A 22,222-nucleotide genomic window follows, 5' to 3' on the forward strand; every position below is an offset into this window, starting at 1 on the left:
AATGGATCCGGAGCCCGAATTTTGAAAATAGTTGTGGGTCAGAAAAATTATTTTCATTCTCAAATAAGTGGTTTTGATTTTTTCCGAAATTTTATAAAAGCTTCCGATTGAGTTAAATCAGAATGAATCGGATTAAATTCCGTTGTCGAGAAAAAAATTTAGATCTACGGCGATCTAAATCCTGCATACAATTAAGATCTACGGAGATCGAGATAAAAAAATAGGAAACCACTAAAAATTGGAAACAACTAAAAAAAAATCGAAATTCTAATTTTCATAAAAATTTCAAAGTTTAAAAAAAAAACAAATCTACTTTGGCTAAAGTAGATCTAAATTAAGAAAAATCTGATCTAGTTAGATCTGATTAGGCCATGATTAAGAAAAATTATTTGAAATGATTTAAAACAATTTGACTCGACTAATATATAGATATACATTTAACGGAGTAAATAATTTTTTTAAATGAGGAGATCTAGTTCCATCTAAATTATTTGTCTCTAAATCAAATTTTTTAATAGGAATAAACCGACTTTAATCGGAAAATAATATTTTTATTACCGTTATCACTTAATGGGTTTCAATAGGAAATTTTCAATTCATTTGAATAGACACCGTTTATAAAATACGTTCGCACTTGCGTGACGTATCTTATAAATGGCCCCATAAGATTTAATCGGAGATTTCTTACTTATCTGAATAGTCCAAACTATTCAATTTCTGTGAAGCGAATAACAATATTCAGTTCGAACTCTATTCGCACATTCATATCGAAAAGTTATAATTTTTCGTAATCAAATCCAATAAAGTTCAGATTATCAATTTTTTAAAAATATTTTCTTTATTGTATTTACAAACATATAATTAATCATTTACATTTTTTACATAATTAATATAATTTAAAAATTAAATAAAATACTCATTACCCAAATTAATAAAAATTTTTCTAAATTCTCGTCTTAAGAAGTCAGCCCTTATAGTAACTTAAATATTAAGTGGTTCATAAAAATAATTTCTTACCATTAAAATAAACTTCTGTATAAAAAAAAATTTGATGATTGACTACTCAATTAAAATTAAATATTTTCATAAATTACTACTTGCTATTTAATATTTAATTTATCCCTCCTTATATGCAAAAGTAAAATAACTTTAAGTAACAATGCGGCCAAGTAATTCAACATTTACATCATCATAATTTCTCGCAAAAGGATGTGCCAACAAATCATTAGCATGCGGCCTCTTTTTAGGGTCATGCTGCAAGCAATTTTCAATAAGATCGACACCCTCGTTGCAAAAAGTTTTAGGCATAGCTGGGGTTTCACCCATGCCTACTTTAAACATAATCTGGTAATTTGAATCAAATTCCGCCCAAGGTCTTTTCCCACTTGCCATCTCAATAACGCAACACCCAAAACTCCATATATCAGCGGCTCTGCCATGTCCGTGACCATGTTCAGTTTTCATGAAAACCTCCGGCGCCATATAGGCCTGCGTGCCCACAAAACCCTGTAGTTCCCCGGGCATAGTACTGTGTGCCTTTATCTCAACAGCAGATCCAAAATCACCCAGTTTCAAACAGTTTCCCTGATCAGTCAAGAAAATGTTTGCAGTCTTAATATCTCTATGAACAATTCCATGAAAGTGCAGAACTGAAATCGCTGAAAGAAGCTGGTGAACATATTTACGGACAAATATTTCCGGTAGACCTACAGCGCTAGCAGCAATCAAACTCTCAAGAGTTCCTTCAGCGCAGAATTCCATAAAAATAAGCATTTCTTCGTGCTGAATTTCTACACCATAGTAACGAACTAAATGGTCGTGTTTTATTCCTTCAAAAATTTGTAGTTCTTCTGCTACACGTCTGATGGCACGATGGTCTCCTGGTTGCAAGGGAACTTCCTTCATAGCCAACAACTCACCCGTCTGATTATTAACAACCGTGTAAACTTTACCAAAACGTCCCTGCCCAATTTTGATTCCTCGTTGCCAAGTGAAGGTAACTCTCCTGACCTTAATCCTTACACTATCAGCAGATTTTTTTGAAGCCACACGTCCAATCAACTCATTTGCTCGTCTTCGTTCGTCTATTTCTTCTTCCAATCGTCTCAAAGCACCAGTAACTCTTGTCTGCTTTGCAGATATTTTTTTACTGACAATCAAGCTAACGTTTTCAGGATTACATACTTTGAGATCCTTGACACTGATCCTTGGAGAAGTTGTCCTTGACAAAGGCAATACCTTCAATTCGTCCGGATGCGTCGACTCTATTTCTCCGATTATATGGATCCAGCATTCTTGCATTCTTATCTTGAGCTCTCCAAACTTTTGTTCACTTAGAAACTCCGTATTAGCAGGCTCACAAGTCATTATCAAGAATTCTAAACCGTGATGAGCCCACCTTGGTCTTAATCCCCGTCCACGCTCGCATCGCGTTATAACGAAATCGATCCACAAGTTTGCAAAATTAACTAATCCGTGAATTAACTCTTCATTAGGTTGAAAAGTCCGGAGAACTTCTCTGTGATAATCGAAACCCATTCGATAAGCCTGGTGAAGTATTTCACGGATTCTAGTCTTAAATGTCAAGTCGTTTTCGATTTTAGCTTCGTCAGCTTGGTCCACTCTCACCTGGAACTGCGTAATCACGTGATAGATTCTGGCTCTCAAATCATTAATCACGTGTTTCAATGCGTCTAATGCAGTTTCCAATTCATCATTTGGAAACCACTGATCAACGTCCCGTTTCAATGATCTGGTAAGCAAAAGACTTTTGGTTATTTTTTCACGCGCTTCAATGAACATTGCTTGCCATTCCCGGCCCAAAGCCATGAACTGATAGCGTACATCTTCACTTTCCTCAATATCTGTCATAGAATCAACTATTTCTTGCGGCCTTGTCCCCAGAAACTCAATCGCTTCATGAATCATCACACCATTTATCTCACAAAACTTAACGCCACCTATTGTATACCCGTTCTTTATATTCCGCGCAATTGATTTCACAAACGTCCATTCGTCATCGATTAGACCCTTATGGTAATTACCGTACGGCATCATTTCAACCCACTGTTTCAAATACTCCAGATAGACGACAAATACTTGCTGAAGACTGTCATCAAAAGCTGTTATGTCAAGCTCTGATTCACACCCAGTGACAGTCCGCGAGTGGGCTAAAAATCTGTCACGATAAACACACGCTATCTTTAACCCTTCCCGCATTTCACGCATCAGTTGTCTGACACTTAAAGCACCAGGTGCTACCGGTTTCTGCTGCAATCGCATTTGCAGAAATTCATGAACTATGTCCAAAGGAACACGTGACAGAAATAAAAAAACATTTGCATAAGATGGTAAATTTAGAGCCTGTGACTCAGAGCTCCAGAAACCATAGCGTCTGAGTTCCTGATCTTCGTACTCTTCATAAGCAGTACTTTGCTCTTTCATGAGAGCCAAATTAGCTTTACGCAACACGGACATGTGTAAGCGTTCTAAAAAATTTAGAGATTTGCTGAGACCCCGGGTTTTTAGAACTTCTTCAATATACCGACGGTAAGACCCGCGTTCAATTTCGGTAGTATCGAAATCTAATTGCTCTAAATGACCCTCGTCCAAATAAATAAACGTCGTTGTTGATTTTGTTGATGGACTGGAGGGATCAAAGTCAAATATCTCGAATTTCGGATCATGTCCACTGTCGACGTAATCTGGAGATGGTTTCGGATCGGGAATTAACATTTTCCGTAGAATCCTCAGTTTAAGACGCTGGCGGCGGATCATGTTGTACCAAAGACACATAGCTTTGACACGTCCAGTAAATTCAGGGCTTTTGTACTGAGGATAGTGCCCGGCAAAGGCTTGAGATGAAGGGTACAGAGACTCTGCAGTTTGCAAGCGGATTAGTAGATTCTCGACTTGCTTCAAAGCTGTTATTTGGGAGTGCCGACAGGCCACGCAGTGCATTGACAAGCAACCGGTGCACGGCTTAGGAAACTCAGGGCTTTCAGAACCTAGAAACGGGGAAGGGAGTGAAGGAACCAGAGAACCTTCGAATCCAGAATCTGAGCTCGATGTAGCTGATCCGTGCTCTATCAGACTTGATGTTAGATCGTATCTATAATTTTTTTTTCAGGTTATTTATTAGATTTTATGCGACTTTATGCAAGAAGGAAGTATAAGGGCACATTAATAACTCTGTCCTTATCATATGCCATGTATGTGAGAATGACAGAGTTACTTTTTTGGTAGTGTTCCTATGTGGTAGTGTTTTTATTGGGTAGGCTTAAAAAATGGTAATGTTTTTTTTTAGTGTATTTTGTTGGTAGAGATTTGTTCTGGTATAGTTAAAATGTGGTTGAGTTGTTTATGGTAGGCTTGTAAATGGTGGAGATGCTAATGGTAGGCATTTTTATGAGTGACTTGTATTGTGGTAGAGATTGTTATGCTTGAGTTCTTTACTGGGAGGGTTGTAATCTGGTAGAATTAAAGTGCTTTTTCATGCTGACGCTTGACGCTGCTTTTTAGCGTCAAATTCGGTCACGTGATGAGAATTTGACATGAGCGCCACTCAAAAAAAATGTAGCGATAAAGCTAAATTTAGTTTAGCTTTTCTTGCCGAGTTCTACAAGCATCAAAGTCACTCAAACAATCGCATCGATAATAATCGATCTTTTCAAAACAACAATTAGTTGTTACTTTGTGATTTCATAAATGTAGCGAGTGCCAAAATAAATATTTAGAAATATCAGATAGGTTTTTGTTTTACGTTACCAGTTATAATATCGACTATTACTTTAATTCTTTGACTCCTGATAGCCGAGTTGGCTGCAACTTGGCGACAATTTACTGCCGCAACCTGTCGCCAAGTTGACATTTCCATAAGTTGATGGCAACTTTCTGAGAAAGTTGTTGACAGCTTTCAACTCTTGTAACCGTTGACTGCAAGTTGACTACAAGTTTCTCAGAAAGTTTTCGACAGATTGCAGCAGTAGATTGTCGCCAAATTTCTGGAAGACTTGGAGACAATTTGCAGTCAACAGTTACAAAAGCTGAAAGTTGTCGACAACTCATCGTCAAGTTGGTCGCAACTCATGTAGACCAACTTTCTGATCAGGAACTCTGGTTATCGGGGGAAATACTTACAATGAGTTTTAAGGTAAATATCAATTATAAGGTACAAAGATAATACGTCAACTTTGTAGTATAATAACATATGAAAGACTTGACATCGATACATCGACTTTTGATACTCGTGTATTATTTGTCGCTTAAATTTGACGCTAAACGCTATAATTTATCGCTACATTTTTTCTGGATGGCGCACATGTTAAATTCTCATCACGTGACCGAATTTGACGCTAAAAAGCAGCGTCAAGCGTCAGCATGAAAAAGCACCTATAAGGTTGTTGTGTGGTACAGTTACTTGTGATGCTTGTGATAGACCTGGTTATGGTTCAGTTGTCGTAGGGTAGAGATTTTTATGGTAGACCTATTAATGTGCCAATATAAGCTCCGATTGGTTACTTACTTGTAGTTAAGAATTTCGGTAAGTAAAGGGCAGATGGCGTCACGTTGTCTGCATAGAAATTCATCCTGCTCAACGAGACTACGGTCTGCGTGAAAAGCTTGCAATTCGAGCCAAATTAAATCTTTTAGCTCATTTTGCCAGCGAGACTCTTCGCTGCTAATTTGGCGGCAACAATTGCGCTCTCGGTCATTGGCTGACTAGAATTTTTTAAACACCAGTTATAAGAATCTATAAATTAGGACTAGTAAAATTAAATTGAGGGGCAAAATGGACATTGAATTTTTAATGAAACAAAAATTTATAAATTCTCTTTTATCCTCCAAAAAAAAAACTTACCAATCGTATGGCATGGGAAAAATTTTCATGAAATATTTCTCTATCAACATTTTTGTTATCATCACTGAAACAAATTTTATTACTCAGCTCATCCGAGTCATTAGCTAAAATAAATTTGCTCAAATCTTCAGCATCTTTTTTACACTCGATCTCGACAGGCTTCGACCTCAAGCATCTAAATCGATTTTTCGTTTCGATCTGCGTTTAAAAAACAACAAGTTATTAAATAAATAAAACCGATTGATCAATTAATAAAATATAAAGACATACAACTCCGCATAGTAGAGTCATCTTATTACTAATTAGACTGCTAGTATCTTCTTTATTAACTGGAGTGAAAGTAGACAAATGATTGTTATTTTTATAATTAACCGCAGAATCGATGTCTAATTTTAAATCACGTTCACTGTTGCGCGATAATTTTAAACTACGTTTACATTTTCTATTGTTCTCTTTAACCCCTCCTACTCCACCTCCTCCTTCTGTATCTGCCAGAACTGATGAAGAAGAATTAGAATCGTCATCTAATTTTAATTCACGTTCTGAATCTTCCTCGTCGGCTTTATCGCACATTTTATTGAATATTATTGCGTCTAATGTATTACGACGACATAATGATGGCTTACAACGTACTTCCCTTACTGGTGCTGATTTATTTTCTCTGATAATCACATATATAAATTAATTAATTTATTAATCACTCACTTAACTAATCAACTAAATTATTTTAAAACCAATCAATTTGTATAAGAGCTTACGATAGTGATGTACGTTGTTTACGCTCTCGTTGCCGACGATTGTAACGTGTACGTGGTGGTGTCTGTCCATAAATATCTGCCATTTCATCAAATATATCGTCTTGATCGTTATAATTCCATGAATCGTGAGTTCGACTCCGGTGACACATTTCTTTAAGAGTAATAATTTTTTAAAAATAAATTAATGGTGGTCAGTAAACAGACAATTAAATTCTGAGTAAAATCAGTACCCACAACGATATATTACGAGCAAGTTGTAATTCGGTTAATTAATAATTAATTAATAACAAAATATTTGTTTGTAATTTGAATATAGTGATGTCGGTACTCAAACGACAAGAAATTTTATTGTGATTTGAAATCTTGTGAAAAATTTACATTTTTATGAAAAAATCAAAATGTTAAATAATTGAGAATTTTATAAAATTGATATACTTTAGAAAACAAAATGATATTTGTGTACTGCATGAAATTCTGTTTTGAATGAGTACCCACAACGATATGTTCCGAACAACTGTTCATTTAATTACTTATTCGTTAATTAAATGAATCGTTTATTTGCGAAACCCCATAAGTCAAGAAAAAAAAATTTTTCAGGAAACACAAAAAACATTTTTTTGGAAAAACTTGACATAAATAATAAATAAATAATTGAATGCAATAATTTTAGCGTTTCTGAAAAAGATTCCAACAAAAAAAATTTAATTTTTTAACTGAAACTACTTAAAAAAATTATTTAAAGTTGATTGACTTATGGGGTTTCTCAACCAAACGGAAAAAAAAGTTATAAAATCATTGTTTTTTTAAATGTTTCCACTCAAATCATCTGTTACACTGATAAAATGAAGTATTAAATATGTATTCGAACTCTGAAACTCAGAAATTACAAAAAATTATAATTAATTTAAACATTTTAATTAGTCATATAACAGTCAACAATAAAACAACGTTTGAAATTAATTTCCCAAAAAAGCGCGAATTTTAAATAAAAAAAAAAAATTTATTTCTGTAAAAGTAAGGGCCAATTTTTCAAACCGAGTTTATTTTTATCCGGGTTTTAATTATCATTGCTGGTATATCTATATATTATTAATATATAGATATACCAGCAATATTAATTAAAACCCGGATAAAAATAAACTCGGTAACTCGATTTGAAAAACTGGCTCTATAACTGCATATATTTATTTGAGTCATTGACTTATGGAGATTCTCAATTAAATGAAATTGCTGTCACCCCGTTAATTTTTTTTTAAACGCTGATTTGATGCTTATTTTGATTGATTTCTCTGAAGGGACATTCAAAGAACCCAAAAATGCAAAACACCCAGTTTCGTAAAAAAAATGACTTTTGGGGTTTCTCAAATAAACGATTCAAATATAGAAATAATAAATTTTTTATTGTTACCTAAATATAGTGATGTGGGTACTCATGTAACTCGAAATTACTTCAACTAAACGAAAATATCTGTTTTTTTTTTTTTTTTTTTAAGATTAAAATAACTCTTATCCTACAGTAACAACAGCTAACACGTAATATTGAATTCCTTAAGAAAAAAAATATTTCTTTTACAGAAACAATTTATTTTTATTTTTTTACCTTATTTTGTAAAACTGTTTTTTTAATGAATATGACCTTGAAAATATATGACGGACTATCACGACGACTGAACAACTAGTGTCATTAAAATTCGATAATAATTTATATCTGAAAACTTCTATCTCAACCGCGGTATTGTGATAATTACAAATTTATTAGATAAGCGGCTTTGTTATTGACATTACACGTAATCAATCACATAATCTACCAGCAGCTATATATTTATTTTTCGAAAAAATAATGTTTTAAAAAATTAATCATGAATTCTATGTTTTTTTTAATTTTGATAATAATTTTTTAAAAGAGCGCCATTTTTAATTACATTTAAATGATTTGAATTATAACGTTTCTATATTCATATATATAAAAATATTTATATGTATACATTGAGTATTATGACGCAATAGTAGATATAGAAATAATGGTTGAAACTTTTATTTTTCTTTTCAAACATTTTTTTTTTTTTTTCATTGAAATAAAACGCATTAGTCATTAATTCGATACCGATAATTATTAATAATTAAAATAAATATTTTTAATAAATAAAAATTCGGTTTTTTCAGGTTATGGAAGAATGTATTGGCAATAATATTAATAAAAATGATGTATAAATAAAAATATAAGTGAATAAAAAAATGTATAACTGTAGTTACCTGGACAATTAAGAATTATTATAAGTAAACCATAATTCAAAATATATTGTAGTTATTTTGTATTACTGAATGAAGAGTTTATTATTTGATAACAAATAATTAAAATACGTCACGTGAAATTGATGATTCCGTAAAAGACATGCGTGAATCGAGTTTTTTTATAGTAAAATTAACAAATATTTGTCGGCATTGGAGGAGTAGTTAGTGTTGATATTTATGAATTTTAAATGAATGTCATGCATATATTTTCTTATTGTAAATTATTAAGAATGATAAAAAGTTTCAGGTGATTTTTAAATTTCGCGCGTAAAGAGGCTGCCATTTAAAAGTCGAGTAAAATCTGTCAAAATGCGGGAGAACAATTAAATTTACTTTCTTAATAATTTAGATGGATATATATTGACTAAAACAATGTAATTATTACAAAAAAAATTAATTACGCAATGAAATTATTCGTTCAACCAATAAAAGTTTTTAAAAAATTGGCACTTCAAGAACTTTTTAAATTTACTCGCTCTTCCCGCCTTTTTTAGTCTCTACTGCAAATTTTTGTTGTACCGACGCACGAATTAATAAATTATATAAACAGATAAACATTCAACATGTCAACATATTGATCGGAAAGAGATAAAATACAAAGTATGTCCGTACGGTTACATACATACCGACCCTTGAATCGATTTGTCTTTTAGTTTTAGTATTTATATTATGATGTCGTTTACGGTACTTATGAGGGTTTTCAATTTTTCCAGCTGCTTTTCAAAAATCTTACTACCATTTAAGCTGCCAGGTGGCCAGATTTTTGTATCTTAATTTAATGGACAATATTTGAATTTTTTCAAACTGAATATTTATTATTTGAATATTTTCAAAAAACCGCGAGAATATATGTTCTGTTTTTATAATAATTTTGTATTACAGACATGAATTATCAATTGAAAATAATCGTCAGAGATTGGAAGAATGACGTATGGTTTTTTCGGCTTTAGTTATCGATAACACGATCAATTTTAAACTTAAAGCAGTAAAACTTGATGTGTACACCGAAAATCAGTTAGGATTGTTAGATTTCGTTGACGAGGTATTGATTAAGGTAAATCCCGATACATAGGATTTACGTCAAGTATTTTCTAAAGAACAATGGTCACGTCAAAATCACACGCCTGTTTTATTCGTATACGAATGGTGGAACTAGGAGTAGTAAAACCATGGAGACTAGAGTAGATTCTTGGACAAATGTAAAATCGAAGAAGTGTAACGTACAAGAAAATACGATAACGTATAGTTAAAAAAAAATTGCTACATGGAAAAAAAAGAACAGTTGCTGCGACAGGACTTGCCCTGTAGCTGCAACAGGAAAACCCAGTAGCATTCACAAGATTAGTCCTGTTGCAGCATTAGGTTTATTCCTGTTGCAGTCAAGGTGCCATTTTTGTTGCAGCCACAGGAGTAGCCTTGAATTTGTAATAAGTGTAATAATATGAATAACTGTAGTTAAGAATCTACACCGGTAAAAAATATTTTTTTACTACGTTGAGTAGGATCGATACCAATTATCGTTTGCTACAATTGGTCACCACATTTCTAACTAGTTTGTGTCAGGAGTATTATTTAAATTTGGAGCGTTTATTTGAAAATTCAAAAGCATGTATTTTAAATTCTATACGATCGTTACAATGAAATTTAAAACACAATTGTAGGGGAGGGTGGGGCAGAGCAGCCCCCCTAAGCCAATTATTATTTTTTGTGGCTTTCAACCATAAGATCACTTTGCTTTTGTCCTATTTCGAACAAATTTATGGACATTTTGCCAAAATTCTGAAAAAAAAATTTTTTTTTTGTGGGGCAGAGCGGCCCCCCTCCAAAAAGTGATAAAAAATTTTTTTTTTTAAATTGTTTTCATCATTAACAATGTATTTCCTTTTTTTAACAACTATTTTTGGTTTTATATTACTCGAAAAAAATTTTTTAAAGTGTAATAAATCGTTCACTCTCGATTACCTTAATTACTAATTGTTATTTAATAAAAAAAAAAATAAATTCTATAGTTTTACTTTATTTCAAAAATTTATCAACTAAAAAAAAAAATTTAATTTTTATAAATTTTTAATGACCAAATTTGCCTCTTACATAGAGAAACGGCCGAAAAATATGAAAAAATAATTTTTTCGGAAGTTTCGGCTGGTCCATTTTGCCCCAGGTGTTATGCGTAGGGTTAGAAATGTGGAATTATACTAATTTTTTTTTAATTTGACGATAAAAATTTGAAAAAATCACTTTTTCAAAATTTTGGGCTTGTCCATTTTGCCCCAAATGTCATGCGTAGGGGTAAAAATGCGCAAACATATCGGATTTATAGTAATTAGTCGAAAAAAAAAAAATTTTTTTTTTGATCAAAATTTCAGGGGGGCCGCTCTGCCCCACCCTCCCCTATGTGTTTATTGCGTTATATGCAAAATGTTTTGAAAATTCAAACAATTATTTTAACAGTGTATATATCACATCTAATACTGTATCATTTTATCATTTATCATACTGTCAATGATGTTCAGTTCAGTCACAAGTTTTATTTACTTTATATTATTGAGGAAAGGAAAACTTAAAAATAATAAAGTCTAATGTTCACCGCTCACATTACTCACACAGATATTATATATTTCACTACACAATTGTGTTTGAAATTTCATTGTAACGATCGTATAGAATTTAAAATACACGCTTTTGAATTTTCAAATAAACGCTTCAAATTTTCAAATACATTTATTTAAAAATTAAAAAGAAAGTATTTGAAAATTAAAAAAAAAAGTATTTGAAAATCCAAAGTGTTAATTTGAAAATTCAAAAACATGTATTTTAAATTCTATATGAAATTAGTAATGAAATTTCAAGCACAAATGTATGTGTTTATTGCGTTATATACAATGTTTTGAAAATTAAAACAATTTTTTTAACAGTGTAGGCAGAAATAGTAACTGCAAGTTTTATAAATTTCCAACGTCGGAAGTCCAACAGAGATGGCACTCCAACAAAAAGGTGATGTGAAATGAAATTTATAAATTCAAAAATAATAAAATTTTTAACTCCGCTGATTTCACTGTCATTCAAAAAATTTTATTTGAAAAATATGATGCAGTGGGCGTGTTTGGCCGAAGTAAGTACTTACTAAATTTAGTAAGGACTTAGTCAGATTTGGTATAGTAAATATGCTTTTACTATACAAAATCTTACTGAGCTCCATATTTCCATATTTATTTTTAGTTTCATTTAGAAGTCTTTTGGGATAAAGTAAAACTATTCAACTCAGATATTAGATGGCGCACATGTAGTTTTTGACCATTTGCCCAACATGTTGTTGGTTTATCTCCAGTTCCCAAAGTCCTTAGTCATTAGTCATTGTCCAAAAATTTTGTGTTCAATAAATTAATTTTCTCCAGACTACAGTGCAGTAAAAAAAAACAACAGCAATTTAACTGATAGTGAAAAAAGAATATTAATTATTAACTACAATTGAATACTTTTGATATAACTGTGTTATACTCATACAATAAATAATCAATATATATATTTTTGATACCGTAAGCCAGAAAAATTTCAATATTAAATCATTATCAGTGCAGCAAAACTATCATTGAAATGATACTGAAGTTAGCAGACGTCTAATAATTTTTGGATCTTTTTTTAAACAATAAATTATAAAAAAAAAATATTTGAAAAAATTGCACCTGTAGTTTTTTAAATTTTCTACATGTGCATATTTTTATTTTATTTTTTTGCAATTGATTTGTTGAAAGACAAAAATCCAAAAATTTTTAAATGTCTGCTAACTTCAGGATCGTAAACTATCAGTATAATATATATATATATTTTTGTTTTTCAGCTACAGGAGACGTATTAATTATATTAATCATTAATTTGGTCATATATAACTTTATTTTGAATAACAAAAATATATAAAATGGATGAACTTCAAGATGAACAAGAAATCATACATAAAGCAAAAATAAAACAATTAATTAAGAATTGCTCAGCATTAAAAATGGATCCTGCATTAGAATCAACAGCTTATGTATACGAGACAATTGAACGGACATATTCAATGATTTGGACAAAAGAAGAATTACATAATGGGGAAAAAATGTATTATTATTATAGAGTGCAAATACTTGGATTATATGAAAACGGTCTTGATGAAAATAAAAATTATATACTTGAACAAAATTGGGGTACTTTTGATACTGTTAATCATCGCAAACGTACTGAATCATTACCACTATCCGTGTGCTTAAGCAAATTCACAATTCAAACAACTGAACGAAGCCGAAATTATGTCTTTGCTAAAATAAAAGACAATGATATCGATGATGATGATTTACCATTATCAATTCGTGAGCTTATTATAAGATATATATTTGACATTGACTTTTTAAAAAGAATGATGGAAGAATATACATTGGATGTGAAGAGTAAAATAACTGAATTCATTCAAATAACAGGGGAATTTAAAAGTATTAAATCGAAATTATTTGATTGTCAATCACCGAGAAATCTTTCTCTAGATTATACCACTCAACTTGAGGCTCAGTATGATATAATACGTGAATTTTTGAATAAAAAAATTACGTGTCAATCTAACGGTGATGATAATAATGAGAGAACTTTTAGTTTAATGAATTTTTATTACAAGCAATTGCACACGACAATAGAAGTACTCAATATAGAAGATAGTCGTTATAAACTAATTGAAAAATATTTTGAAAATACTAAGTCAGTCAAACATAACTTCTCGCAATTAAAAATAGACAATGTTTTTGTTATTGAAAGACCTTGTGATAATGATAGATATACTAAAAATTTAGAAAATAAAAAATTACTTTGGCATGGAACCCGTATTTCTAATATTCCGTCAATTTTATATGAAGGTTTTAGAATAACTAAAGCTCGATATGGAATGCTTGGTAATGGAATATACTTTGCGAATTCAGTATCCAAATCAGCAAATTATTGTGATATTAGAAAACACGGTGTTTTATTTTTGTGTGAAGTTGCGTTGGGTAATATGACGGGATTTATTAGACTAGAATCTCCTAAGGATACTTATATAAAATTACCAGATGGTTTCAATTCAGTTTACGCTAAAGGTATGTGGTCACCTGATCCAAATGACTCTGTCACTATTGATGAAGATGTTGTTGTACCTTGCGGTAAACTTACCTCATTTTATTCACATGGTTCTCTTTTACAACATGATGAATTTACTGTTTATAATCCAGCGCAAATAAAAATGCGTTATCTTGTATCAGTTAGTTTTAATTAATTTTTTTTTTTATTAGAAGGCTAAGAAAAATTATATACAGGGTTATATATGATTTGCATATGACTTACAAATAATTATATAGAATTATATGACAGTTTATTCAACACTTGGTTATCTATATACAAATATATATTATTATATATAATTACATACAATTATATATAATAATATATATTTATATATGATTATAAATAAAAAAAAATGATATATAATCTATACCTATAAAATGATAGGCCTTTTTTTTAAACGCGCATCAGGTAATGTCATAAATCTGTTCTTGTTTTGGCCTGATATAACTTTATTTAATTTCCTACTTAATATTTTAAAAAGTACTGAAAATACTAATAATAATAATAATCATCATCATCAAATTAAATTTCTGTTTGAAAGTACAAACAATTTCATTTTAAATGTCTGACAGTAATTTTAATTTTGAGAAATTGTATTCTGATGCAGACAATATTTTTGATGAATAATAATTTTTTTTAGTCACTTAGAACACATTCCACGGTATGTTAAATATTTATAGTTAACTTACTTTTTGTTTGCTATTAAGGCAAAAAAAATTATCATTTTTTCAATACTCAGATTTCGAACATAAATAATTATAATTTAGTTGTAATTCATATAAATAGATTATTTTATTTTCATAAGTAATAAATATTCTGTACTGATTAAATTTATGGTAGATAATTTTTAGTAAATAAAAAAATTAATTTATAAAATACGGAGTTCCCTGATTAAAAGAAACGATTCGAAATGACTGGCAATGTCAAATGCGCATAAGAAGAGTGATTCAAAAGTATTCAAAGCATTTAAAAGTAGTGAAATTTTTTTTTCTAATCGTTTTAAATCGTTTATTTTAATAAGGTTTATTTATTTTAATTTAGTTTATTTTTAGCTGATATATATTTAGACAAAAAAACGTATTCAATTAATTTAATAATATGATTATTTAAGATATTTAAATATAAATATTTGAAAATAGATAATAAGTACAAACGTGTCAACTTACAAGAGATTGATTTTTGAAATTTTTTTACCAAATACTTATTTAATAACTTAAAAAGTTTTTTCTTAGTAGTTTAATGTTAAAATTTTTTTTTTTTTTTTTTTTTTTTAAATCAAATCAAAAATTAAAACGACGTGGATAAGTGTACAGAAATAGGTGGAATAGAATAAGGGATAAGTGTGCGACACAATAACGTGACACATGATAGGCTATTCCGAACACAGGTTTTTTTCTACATCTTTAGACTCTACGAAATTAACAATACAAATTAATTATATGGGATTAAGCTTTTTGGAAAATCTGATCAAAGTCAGATTCAATCATGCAAGATAATGCATGAGTGAAAAAAAAGTTCTTCTCAACAGACCGTCCTAATATATATGTATATTATATTTTGTCTAACTGAGATATATCACTCTGCTCAGTACCTCAACTTGAGATCTTTTTTACAATTCATTAAATTTCAAAGTTAAACTTATTTATAAATCTCATTTAAAATTTTTTATTTATTTGGTTCTATTTGTTTTTTATTTCAACTCTAATTAGTAAATTAATATAAATTGTAAATCACACCTTTTTTTTTATCATCGATAATTTTCTTTCAATAATTGTTCAATCTCATTAATATATGCTACTGGATCAATGATAAATTATATGACTAGAGTTCAGGACATTTTTCAATGATCCTGAAGTTAATAGACAATTGACAATTTTCGGATTTTTTTTCCAAAAAATCAATTACAAAAAAATATAAAATAAAAATATGCACTTGTAGAAAATTTATGAAACCACAGGTGCAATTTTTCAAATTTTTTTTTTTATAATTTATCGTTCAAAATAAAATCAAAACATTATAAGACTTCAGCTAACTTCAGTATCATCATTTTTCATCATCATCAGTACCCTGATTAAACAAAATGATTAAAAATGATTTGTTTTTTAACCATTTTAAATACTTTTTAATCCTTCAAATCATTTCTAATCCTGTCTCTTATGGACATTTAACGTGTGAAATCATTTTTAATCATTTTGTTTAATCAGGGTAAATACTATATAGATTACTATTGTCACAGGTTATAAATAATAATAATATTTCATTACTTTGTTATGGGTAAAGAGGGGAATCCCACAACATTGATAAAAATTAATTAATTACTTATTTGTTTAATGTCTTTTTTTATGTTACAAAAAAGTAGAAATTATTTTAAAAAATATCAACACAAAAAATTTTTTTAATTTACTCACCTTTCCCGCCATTTTCAATCTCTGTTACGAGTGCATCGTACATCGACACACAAATTAATAAAATAAACATATAATCCGCACTAACAAATATTTTTCTCAATTTATCTATAAATTGTCTTATTGAGAAGGTCAATTGTATGTTTAGGTTTCACTATATTTTAAAATTGGAGAAAAAAATAAAATATATGTTAGGATGGTCCTAACAAATAAGAGTTAATTGTATTTTATCAGAAAGAAATTAATATTTCGGTGAGGCACGATATATGATTAAATTGTGTAGGTTTTGACCATTCTTCCAAGTAATTTATTTATTCAAGTAATGAATCTTAGTTTATAAGTTATGTCTAACGTTCGATGACTACTTCAAATACATAAAAATTTTTAATTGAAAAAAATTAAATTTCATAATATTATGATTAATTAATAAAAATAAAAAATAGTCGAAAAATAAAGTTCTTCATTACTTTCCTAACCCTATGTTATCAATATTATTGTGATAAATTTTTTCAGCATTTTATTTTTTGTACAAACATTTTTTCTGTTATTGTAAAAATGAGAGGTTTATTTTTTTCTGCTGATCGATACCTTTTAAGGTAATTGTTTAGAAGTGGGGCTCACTCATGTTTAAATTAGCAAAAGTCCTTGTCGTAAGCAATTAGCAATGAAAGCAGGTTGGTCATCATGCAATTGTCGGTGGATTGACGATATATTTACTTAAATTGAGTATAAAATAAGCGTCAATATTCGAGTGTTTGTAACAAAGCTATAAAAATGATATAATTAATATCTTTTGATATTTTTCAATGTTCCATGTTGTACTGCGCCAAATGATATAATTTTTTTATTATTGTATGTACTGACTCTTCAGTCAACCACCAAATCTTAAGATATATCCTTGTTTGCCATAATGTGTGTAGTTTCGTCCTAAGTACGTTAACGTATTTCTTATATAATGAGGGCTAAAATAGACCACCAAAACTGTTCATTAAATATAATTTATTAAGAAAGTTAAAGATAATAAAATTACGTTTCAAAGTTATATTGCAGCAGACTATTAAAACGACTTTGATTTTATTAAAATACAATTGTTTTATAGTTATTCGCAAACATCTCACGTGTAAAGAATAGAAAATATGAAATCCGAAATTTTTTGGAGGGCCTACTTTGCCCCTAATTTTCGATTTTTCAATTTTAAAAGACGCAGCATAATGAAGTGAAAATAAGTATCAAGGGTCTAAGAAGAAGTAAACGCGTAAAAAAATGGATATATTACAATTATTTTCCTTAAGGGGCCCACTCTGCCCCCTCTCCCCTACGGTTTGCACGGTAGTTGTTTTCATAAATCAATATCTTTTCATGCAATTATGAAACTTGCAGTCTACAATTGTATTAAAGAAGAAATATCGATGCCACAGAATAAAGCGAAAATGGTCAACAGAATTGATCGAACGAACTGCGCACTTTCTTTATATTTCACCACGTAACCGCTTAATAGCCAATAGTTTTGCTCTGGAATCCCTTCTACTCAAATAATATTTTCCAGAAGATGGGGAACTATGCAAATGTTTTATTTGCGCAACTCACAATTTCGACCATATGTATATTCCTGACGTTAAGAAACTATTCATACAAAAAGACCGTCGAATGTAGTCATCACTATTTAATAAAATAACTCTCTGTTAATTTTTCGATAAATGTGATCAGAAATCTGTCTTTCAAATACCGGCAACTTTCTTCATTCAAATATTATCACTAAATTCAAATACTTTTATAGTTTCAAAATATATTTTTTTTTTATACAAAAGTTTTATAAATTTATTCATGATGATGAAATCAATAAGATATATTATTTTGAGTGTATGGTTCGCAAGTGTTTCTTGTTATGAATTTGAAAACTTCAATTTATCAGTAACAGATACTCCAATCACACACATAGATGTGGTAACTAAATTTTTATATTTTTGATAATTCTATCATCACCATTATAATTTTTTTTTTTCTACAGTTTTTTTATGAGTAATGATAATGATGACAAAACTTTTGTTTGTTTTCTAACAGGCTCAACTTTTTCAACTCTGTTATGCAAATACATCAAATCCAATAGCCATCACTGAAAACTTGGCAAAGACATTGCACAAAAATTTGTCCGATTCAACAAAGGCACCTGTCATTATCATCAACGATAACTTCATATCAAAAGACATTCAACTGTACTATCCAACCTATCCAATGTATATTTTATCAGTGACGAGTCAAATGGAACTGGATGCTCTTTTGAGCAAGCTGATGAGTTCACCCTTTTGGAGTATTCAATCAGCGTTCTTTGTGATCTTCGAAACTGTAAAATCATGTGAAGAGGATTCATTTCAAGTTTTGGGACTACTATGGGAGTTTGAATTGTTATCATGTGTCGTGGTGTGCTCCAGTACCAGCGCTGAAACCACTCTCTATACTTACAATCCTTTCACAAAACGAGCTCCCGATCCTTGGATTGAAATTGAGAAAAATTGGTTTGATCACCGTCGTCGACCAGTGACCTTCTACAAACAATCTTTCACTAACGGTAAATTTCCTTTTTTATCATTATTATTATTATTGTTTGTTTCATAATTAATACAACGTGGATTTTTTATTTAGATCATATCATATGTGCGAATCTCACTTTTGATAAAACTCAACTTCTTGACGGTTATCCTGTTACAATAGCCATGACGAATGGCTTTCACGCAAGCTTTTACTTTATTGAAACATTTGCTTCTTTGAAAATGACTTCACAATTGACGGACTTCAGAGATCCTGTTTTAGTCGCTAAATCAATAATAAATACTGAACGAGATATTAGTACAGAATTGTATGCTGATTATTTAATTAAATGTGGAGACGTAGTGCCCGTGACTTTTGAAATATCTTATGTCATAGCAACACAAAAGCGAAGCTTTCAACCAGTATCTTATGAAATTGAAAGTGCGTTCGATATTAATGGGGCTATAGGGATAATAATTATTCTTCTTCTAATTACCGTCCTGATTATATTGCACAATGGGTATCAAGTGAGATTGGCTATTCTGGATGTCTTGAAGTTGATGATGAGTATGGGGATAGATACACCTCTTGATCGACTCGCCATGAAATTAACCTTCTTTACTGCTTTTTTGTTCGTTTTTATATTTGGTCCAGCGCTTCAGGGACAAATATTCGCCTCACTTGCTCGTCCGCCATCTCAGAACGTGGAGTCTCTTAAGGACTTGTATGATCAAAAGTACCATGTATATTATATTCAAGCGATCCATGATAGTATATTAGAAGAGGAATTATGGAAAACTGAAGAGGAAATGAAATATCTTCATCCCCATCCAATCACTTTTTCCTTAAGAGAATGTTTGCAACTAATGATGCGGGATCCGGAAGTTGCGTGTATTGATGAAAATGAGGTCATCTTATATTGGACTAGGAAATTTCATTTTCACGTGTCCAAAAGATTTGTGTTTAAAAAAAATTTTTTCTATCATCATCGCTTAAATTGGGCCCTGGGCAAACGATTTTATCAGAGATTATTAAAATTTCAAGAATTAGGTCTCACGAATCTTGACGAGTTACTGTACGCACGGATTGCATCAAACAAAATGAAAATTACAGAAAGAACAGAAAAAATGTTAGATCATGACATAATTGACGCTGAAGATTTGACAAATTTATATATATTTATGGCATTTTTTCAACTTTTGGCAGTCATCATATTTGGTGTTGAACATATTTTCGCATATTATCGCCGTCGAAGACGATAGAAATAAAAATTCGATAACATCGACAAAATATGCCTATTAACAAAAACAGATGCGCTTGACTCAATGAATTTGATTGTGTAGATTTCTTCCATTCAACCAATTTTTATGTTTTTTATTTAAATTAAGTTATTTATTAACAGTCGACTGTTATATTTTGTGAGTATTACAGCAAAATGTCCACTATTAGATGTGATTTTTATAATAATAATTATGCAAGTGATTATAACATATAGAAAGAAAATTTCAAAATAATAAATATTATTCTATATATAACCACCATAGTTATAATTACATAATAATGTATATATATTTTTTCAGTTTCCCTGACTAAAAACTTCGATTGAATCTGATTCTATCGAAAAAGAATTGTGACTTTCCAAACGAGTCCGATTAAATCTAATTGAATAAATTACAATCGAATTCAATCAGAAAACAAAACAAGATTTTTTCCGATAGAAATTCAATCAATTATTCGTTTCAAGTGCATCCCGATTGACTGATTTCATCCGACAGCGTTTCAATCAGATTCTATCTGAGTTTTTAAACAGGGTTTCAAATCACGTCTAAATGTGTTTTCAATTTGACTGAATTTTCGATTTTACTAATTTTCGATTTTACTCTTCGAGCTCGAAAATACTTTTGTATGCCGTTGTTTTCGAAAAACAAACGTTTTTTACCATTTTTTCTCCAACGATATCTCTTAATCGAATTGACCGATTGAGACGGTTGAGGTGGTGATCGCCGCATTTTATTAAATTCTAAAACTGATCAGATTTTGTAATTGATTTATCTGGTCATTTCTGAGATATTTCAAAAAAACTAAAAGAAAATTTATTTTTATTTCTTTCGACAACGGTTTCTCTTGAACAAATCAACCGATTTTGGTGGTTAAGGTGGCATTCGACGCAGCTTACAATGTTTTAGAGCCCAGTAGATTTTGGAATCAATCCATCGAGCCCAATACTAGTTATCCAAAAAAAACATTTCTGAAAAAATTTTATTTTTGGAATATCTCCGAACGCATCCTACCGATCAAGCTCAATTACAATTACAGCTTTTAGATATTGACTAGCTACGCCGAATGACACCTTGACGATCAAAATCGGTTCATCCGTTCAAAAGTTACAGATATTTTACGTACATACACTCAGACATCATCTGGAAATTAGTGAGAATAGCTTCCTAGAACCTCAAAACGTCAAGAGCTCTTAGAAATTCGATTTTCGAAAATTGGACCAAAATCAATAACTTCCCGAATTTTTGAAAATTTCCAATTTTCTTAGCGGGAAGTTAAAAAAACTTTGAAAGTTTGAAAAAAAAACTTCTCTGTTAAAAAAAATTTTTAACACAAAAAATTTTTTAAATTTACTCATCTTTCCCGCCATTTTCAATCTCTGCTATGAGTGCTCGTACATCGACACACAAATTAATAAACTAAACATAAGCACTCACTAAAAAAAATTAATTAATGCAACTAATTAATTACTACACTACAACAATCACTCGAGAATATTATTTTTAATAAAACTAACACATTTAAATATTTTTATTTTAAAATTCCGACAATCCACATGGCGTCAAATTATACGAGAGGTACCCCGGCACTGAATTTAATTTATTTCACTAGTTACGTTCACTGTCACACACGATTTAATACCACGAAATATTTATTATTTAACGAACAATTATTTAAAAGTAACGAGACATTTAAAATCGAGTGACATAATAATTAAATTAATTATTTTACCGGATTAAAACGACAACGAAAATGAGAACTTCGGTTTAGCGGGAGAATAATGCCATCGAGAAGCTTCCTGCGCATGTTCGGCAAAATTTTATCGCTACTACGCAGGTTGTTTCACCCGGCCCTACAACTGCGCAAGTGTTTCTGGCTCAAACTGGATATTGTCGCCATCGCAATGTCTCAGATCTTGTCCAGCTCGTGATTAAATAAATACATTAAGTGTTTTTTCGTATAAATAAATTAAATTTCTT

The 22,222-nt window shown here is 30.4% G+C and overlaps 4 protein-coding genes across 6 annotated transcripts in view; 2 read left to right on the forward strand and 2 right to left on the reverse strand.

Moving 5' to 3' along the window:
* Nucleotides 1-22,222, reverse strand: part of LOC130667779 (uncharacterized) — a 140,564-nt gene that overhangs the window by 99,659 nt on the left and 18,683 nt on the right. The gene's annotated exons all lie outside the window — the stretch shown is intronic.
* LOC130667642 (mitogen-activated protein kinase kinase kinase 4) lies at nt 903-9,032 on the reverse strand. 3 transcript variants are annotated; one of them, XM_057469376.1, is made up of 6 exons: nt 8,872-9,032; nt 6,619-6,769; nt 6,131-6,521; nt 5,861-6,058; nt 5,525-5,721; nt 903-4,111 (listed from the first exon to the last, which is right to left on the reverse strand). In XM_057469376.1, exons 2-6 carry the CDS (start codon nt 6,765-6,767, stop codon nt 1,150-1,152), a joined length of 3,897 nt encoding a protein of 1,298 aa, XP_057325359.1. In that variant the 5' UTR covers nt 6,768-6,769; nt 8,872-9,032; the 3' UTR covers nt 903-1,149. The 3 variants fall into 3 exon arrangements, with proteins under 3 accessions (XP_057325359.1, XP_057325369.1, XP_057325378.1); XM_057469386.1 differs by lacking the exon at nt 8,872-9,032 and adding an exon at nt 8,219-8,388; XM_057469395.1 differs by lacking the exon at nt 8,872-9,032 and adding an exon at nt 8,027-8,045.
* LOC130667718 (poly [ADP-ribose] polymerase-like) lies at nt 12,170-14,943 on the forward strand. Its single transcript, XM_057469526.1, has 2 exons — nt 12,170-12,446; nt 12,749-14,943. The coding sequence occupies exon 2, from the start codon at nt 12,827-12,829 to the stop codon at nt 14,183-14,185; it is 1,359 nt and encodes a 452-aa protein (XP_057325509.1). The 5' UTR covers nt 12,170-12,446; nt 12,749-12,826; the 3' UTR covers nt 14,186-14,943.
* LOC130667677 (uncharacterized) lies at nt 18,088-20,441 on the forward strand. The gene is made up of 3 exons (XM_057469444.1): nt 18,088-18,383; nt 18,501-19,005; nt 19,080-20,441. The coding sequence occupies exons 1-3, from the start codon at nt 18,264-18,266 to the stop codon at nt 20,225-20,227; spliced, it is 1,773 nt and encodes a 590-aa protein (XP_057325427.1). The 5' UTR covers nt 18,088-18,263; the 3' UTR covers nt 20,228-20,441.

Source organism: Microplitis mediator, chromosome 1, assembly GCF_029852145.1.
Source record: "Microplitis mediator isolate UGA2020A chromosome 1, iyMicMedi2.1, whole genome shotgun sequence".
NCBI classification, from domain to species: domain Eukaryota; kingdom Metazoa; phylum Arthropoda; class Insecta; order Hymenoptera; family Braconidae; genus Microplitis; species Microplitis mediator.